The 5,786-nt window shown below is 42.0% G+C and overlaps 1 protein-coding gene across 1 annotated transcript in view; it reads left to right on the top strand.

Annotated features, from left to right (window-relative positions):
- tox4a (TOX high mobility group box family member 4 a) overlaps positions 1-2,668 on the top strand; it is a 12,215-nt gene extending 9,547 nt beyond the window's left edge. Inside the window, exons 5-9 of the mRNA XM_037681539.1 lie at positions 333-662; positions 734-814; positions 1,247-1,924; positions 2,012-2,154; positions 2,224-2,668. Coding sequence (XP_037537467.1) covers positions 333-662; positions 734-814; positions 1,247-1,924; positions 2,012-2,154; positions 2,224-2,281 — 1,290 coding nt within the window. The 3' untranslated portion in view covers positions 2,282-2,668. The remainder of the gene's footprint in view (positions 1-332; positions 663-733; positions 815-1,246; positions 1,925-2,011; positions 2,155-2,223) is intronic.
- Positions 2,669-5,786: the final 3,118 nt, after the last annotated feature.

Below are 5,786 nucleotides of genomic sequence, written 5' to 3' on the forward strand. Positions count from 1 at the left end.
ATATATAAATAACAAGTTAACAGAAACATTTATATATAAATAACACATTAACAGAAACATTTATATATAAATAACAAGTTAACAGAAACATTTATATATAAATAACACATTAACAGAAACATTTACATATAAATAACACGTTAACAGAAACATTTATATATAAATAACACATTAACAGAAACATTTACATATAAATAACACGTTAACAGAAACATTCACCTACATGATAAAAGCCAATTAGTAAAGTTGTCGATCTAAAGAAGCCGCAGACTTGTTGAATCTTCACTTCGTCGCAGTCTCTCATAATAAAAGCTCTCTTTTTCTCTACGCAGAGGAGTGTGCTGGATGACTCCATGTCACTCTGCTCTTCCTCTGTCTTCTCCCACATGTCCTCCTGCCCAGCTACCTCACCCTCCCTGGCTGCAGCCAGGAGGGGTGGGGGGAAGCTGGCTGCACCGACAGCAGCAGCTGAAGCAGCGGGCGGGAAGAAAGGGAGGAGGAGGAAGGATCCCAATGAGCCCCAGAAGCCAGTTTCAGCATACGCCCTGTTCTTCAGAGACACGCAGGTGGCAATTAAAGGCCAGAACCCCAACGCCTCGTTTGGGGAGGTGTCAAAGATTGTAGCATCAATGTGGGACAGCCTGGCGGAGGAGCAGAAGCAGGTTCAGTATCTTCTCAAACACGAGGAGGAAGGATTCAGAAACTGGTTTCTGTTAACAGAGTTTGTCTGTAGGTGTACAAGAGGAAGACAGAAGCTGCTAAAAAGGAGTATTTAAAGGCACTTGCAGCGTACAAAGCCAGCCATCTGACGCAGGTAACATCATTACTCATATCAATGTATGTCACGAACCACCGAACAAAATTTACTGGAACTTTCAGAAAATCATCACTGGGTGTATGTTTATGACTAACGCTAAATGTTTGTTTATAAAGTTGTTTTTCAAGGTTCTTCAGTTTCGTATTCTGAGATGACCTTGGTGTAAAATCCAAAAAAGTTCAATCTGGTCCTCTGGACATTCAAAAAAAAAAAACAAAGCACAAAAATCTAGAAACGTTTCGTCTCTCATCCAAGAGACTTCCTCAGTCTGAGGTGCTGTTTTCAGCTCAGTCTCTTAAATAGCACCTTCTTAGAGTGGATCAACCAGTTTGCTGCTGACAACCAAAACAGTGTAAAACATGCGGCACCAGACTTCAAGTTCCATTTTCATTTACTCACATTTGCATTTATTTTGTTGCCTCCTCCCAGCCTGCTGTTGATGAGATGGAGGCGTCTCCTCCTTCACCTCCACCTGTGATTGATCTGACCTCTCCAGTCCCTCCCTCCTCTGAGCACCAGGCCATCCTCCTGCCTCTGGCCAGCAGCGGTGTGGATCAGAACGCCATCACCAACATCTGCGCCTCCAGCATCATCCTAGACGTCCCAGAGGTGACGACTCGGTTCCAGGCAGGAGCGAACAAAGCTCCTGCAGCGTCTCCCACCCAGACTATCACCAAGATCGTCATCCCAAAGCACATTCTGCAGGCAGGGGGGCAGGTGGTCACGCTGCTGCCAGGAGGGGTCCATGCAGCACAGCCCACCTTCCTGGTCTCCAGCACCTCCCGTCAGCCTCCTCCGCTGCAGCAGATGCAGAATGCACCTCCTCTTCCGCGGCTCCAGCAGATGGCACCAGCTCCACCACCCTTACAGGCCAAACCTCGAGAGGGGGGCGGTGTCCCAGGTCACGCTGTGTCCATCGCAGCAACGCCTCCGCCTCCGCTTCAGATAAAAATAGTTCCTGCTTCCATTCAGGACAAAGAGACCGTACAGGTCATCTTACCCGATGCTGAAGCTGCGTCTGCGCCGTCGGTGCGCGTCGTAAATCCTGCTGCGACTTCGAGCATTCCAGTCATCGACGACGTCACCGAAGTGCTGGATTCAGATGAGGTCAGCTTTACCAAATGTTTCCAACAAGATGTTTGATCGTAATGCTTCGTGTGGAGTTTTGTCTGATTACCCTCTCGTTTGGTTCAGGACGTGATGGAGGTGAAGCCGTCTGGTGAAGCAGCCACAGCGAGGCTCGTGTGTGTGAGAGCCGGCTGCAACAATCCCGCCGTGGACAGCGAAGACTGGGACAGAGAGTACTGCAGTAATGAATGTGTGGCCACTCACTGCAAGTATGTAAACACTCCTCCGTCTTCCTGTCCGTCTTGTAGACCGTTTTCTGACATGTCTCTTCTTCACAGAGACGTGTTTAAGGCCTGGTGCTCCATCAGGAACCAGAGTCTGGGAACAGTGAAGTAAAGAGAAGCTCATTTGTTACAGTTTGTATCAGCCGAACAACCTGTGAGTCACCACTGATGAGCGGCGGTGATGTTTTAACTCTTTTGTACTTGAATTGTATATTTCACAGCTGTTTGGCAGAAGAGATAAATGTGTAAGAATGTCAGGGACAGCTGTCTTCATTGTGGACGTGTCGACCATGTCGTCCTCGATGCGTTCAGGTTCGTTACCACGTGTTGTAACTCCGTCAGTAATCAGAGTTAAAGGCAGCTAAATAAGTTTATCAGCGGAAAACATTTCTTTACAATAAAGAAGACAGAGTGTTTTTTTTTTTTTTACAGAGGTCGTCGTTGGATTTAGTTTAGGCTTTATAAAGGTTTTGTTTCTGATATTTGAATTATGCCTTTACCATGTTTTTCTACAACATTTTTTCAGCTAACTTGTTACAGAATGTTTGTTTCTCATGTTTATCAAATAAAAAGAAAAAACTGATTTGACCTCGACTGGTTCTCTGGTTGTTTTTAGGATCCTTCGTGTGAAAACTGATAAAGTTCCGAGTTTTCACGTTTTTATTTTGGTTTCTCATTTTGAATGTTTAGATTTTGCATGTTTCTCTTGAGAACATCTTGGGAGGACTTTTTACCCACACAACCATTTGGACCTCATTAAAACTTCCTCAGATTTGCTCGTACGATGTCAGGTTTTGTAGCGTATTTGTAGACAGTTTTATTGAAAAACACTTCCAGAACTTTACAGCTGCTGGTCATAAAATTAGAACATCATGAAAAAGTTGATTTATTTCAGTAATTCCATTCAAAAAATGAAACTTTTATATTATATTCATTTATTACACACAGACTTATATATTTCAAATGTTTTATTTATTTTAATGTTGAAGATTATAACTAACAACTAATGAAAACCCCAAATTCAGTATCTCAGAAAATTAGAATATTACTTAAGACCAATAATAAAAAGGATTTTTAAAAATGTTGGCCAACTGAAAAGTATGAACATGAAAAGTATGAGCATGTACAGCATCAATACTTAGTCGGGGCTCCTTTTGTCTGGATTACTGCAGCAATGCGTCGTGGCATGGAGTCGATCAATCTGTGGCACTGCTCAGGTGTTATGAGCCCAGGTTGCTCTGATAGTGGCCTTCAGCTCTTCTGAATTGTTGGGTCTGGTGTATCACATCTTCCTCTTCACGATACTCCATAGATTTTCTATGGGGTTAATGTAAATGGTAAATGGACTGTACTTATATAGCTCCTTTCTATCTGATCAAGATACTCAAAGCTCTTTACAACACAATCTGTGCCTCATTGACCTATCCATACAGCACTCTACTAGATCTCTACAAAGTTAATTGAACAAATCATTCTATAAAGACTAATCAGAGCTTTATCACATTCATACACTGATGGGACACACATCAGAGGAAATGAGGGATTCAGTGTCTTGCCCAGGGACACTTCAGCATGTGACTGCTGGTGGATTCAAACCCCCAACTCTTGCATTGGAGGATGACTGCTCTAACCACTCAGCCATAGCCGCCCAGGTGAGGTGAGTTTGCTGGCTAGTTAAGAACAGGGATACCATGGTCCTTAAACCAGGTACTGGTAGCTTTGGCACTGTGTGCAGGTGCCAAGTTCTGTTGAAAAATGAAATCTATCTTCATAAAGTTGGTCAGCAGCAGTGAAGTGTTCTAAAACTTCCTGGTAGACAGCTGTGTTGACCTTGTACCTCAGAAAACACAGTGGACCAACACCAGCAGATGACATGGCACCCCAAACCATCACCGACTGTGGAAACTTGACACTGGACCTCAAGCAACTTGGATTCTGTGTCTCCTCTCTTCCTCCAGACTCTGGGACCTTGATTTCCAAAGGAAATGCAAAATTTACTTCATCAGAGAACATAACTTTGGACCACTCAGCAGCAGTCCCAGGCGAGACGCTTCTGATAATGTCTCTTGTTCAAGAATGGCTTGACACAAGGAATACGACTGCTGAACCCCTTGTCTTGCATACGTCTGTGCGTGGTGGTTCTTGAAGCACTGACTCCAGCTGCAGTCCATTCTTTGTGAATCTCCCCCACATTTTGGAATGGGTTTTGTTTCACCATACTCTCCAGGGTGCTGTTATCCCTATTGCTTGTACACTTTTTTTCCTACCACATCTTTTCCTTTCCTTCGCCTCTCTATTAATGTGCTTGGACATAGAGCTCTGTGAACAGCCAGCCTCTTTAGTAATGACCTTTTGTGTCTTGCCCTCCTTGTGCAAGGTGTCAATAGTTGTCTTTTGGACAATTGTCAAGTCGGCAGTCTTCCCCATAATTGTGTAGCCTACAGAACTAGACTGAGACCATTTAAAGGCCTTTGCAAGTGTTTTGAGTTAATTAGCGGATCAGTGTGTGGCATCAGGTGTCTTCAATATTGAAGCTTTTCACAATATTCTAATTTATGAGATACTGAATTTGGGATTTTCATTAGTTGTCAGTTATAATCGTGAACATTAAAATAAATAAACCTTTGAAATATTTCAGTCTGTGTGTAATGAATGAATATAATATACAATTTCACTTTTTGAATGGAATTACTGAAATAAATCAACTTTTTTCATGATATTCTAATTTTACCACCAGCACCTGTATATTTTCCTTTAAGTGGACACCGATGGTGCATGTTCTCTCCATCCAGGTACTTCAGTTTCCTCCCACAGACCAAAAACATTCATGTTAGGTTCATTGGTAACTAAATGCAGATACATCCCAAAAAATTTGAATATTGTGAAACAGTTGAATTTTTTTCTCAATCATGTCAGAAAGTGAATCTCAGATCCATTACACATAGAGTGGAATATTTCAGACCTAGACTCAGAATCTTTGGGGTTAGCCAGAAGCTTATGGTTTTATTCTATCAGGCCGTATTGGAAAGCATCATCAGGTTTGGAATGTCAGCGTGGAATGGAAATCTCTCTGTGCAACTTAAATCTAAATTTAGTCCCATGGTACAAACTACAATGAAGGTGATAGGAAGGACTGACCACCCCTCCCTGCAGTCTATCTATGATGAGTCTGTCCTCAGACTTGCTAGGAGGGTGCTGTCTGACCCCGCTCCCATCCTCAACTCACAATACAAATTGTTACCATCTGGCAAATGGTTTAGAATATTGTTTGTAGACTGAACAGATTAGAAAGAATTCATTTGTCCCTACATTAATCAGATTGTTAAATAAAGTAGGCATTCTTTATTTACAACATGTCTTTTGTCATGCTGCTGATGCTCTGGTCTGATTTGTTGCGTCATTTACTTGCTGGAATGTACAAACCGGATTACAAAAAAGTTGGGACACTAAACAAATTGTGAATAAAAACTGAATGCAATGATATGGAGATGGCAAATGTCAATATTTTATTCGTAATATAACATAGATGACAGATCAAAAGTTTAATCTGAGTAAATGTAACATTTTAAAGGAAAAATATGTTGATTCAAAATTTCACAGTGTCAACAAATCCCAAA

The sequence above is a fragment of the Nematolebias whitei genome, chromosome 9 (genome assembly GCF_014905685.2).
Source record: "Nematolebias whitei isolate Nwh7 chromosome 9, NemWhi1, whole genome shotgun sequence".
In the NCBI taxonomy this organism is placed as follows: Eukaryota; Metazoa; Chordata; class Actinopteri; order Cyprinodontiformes; family Rivulidae; genus Nematolebias; species Nematolebias whitei.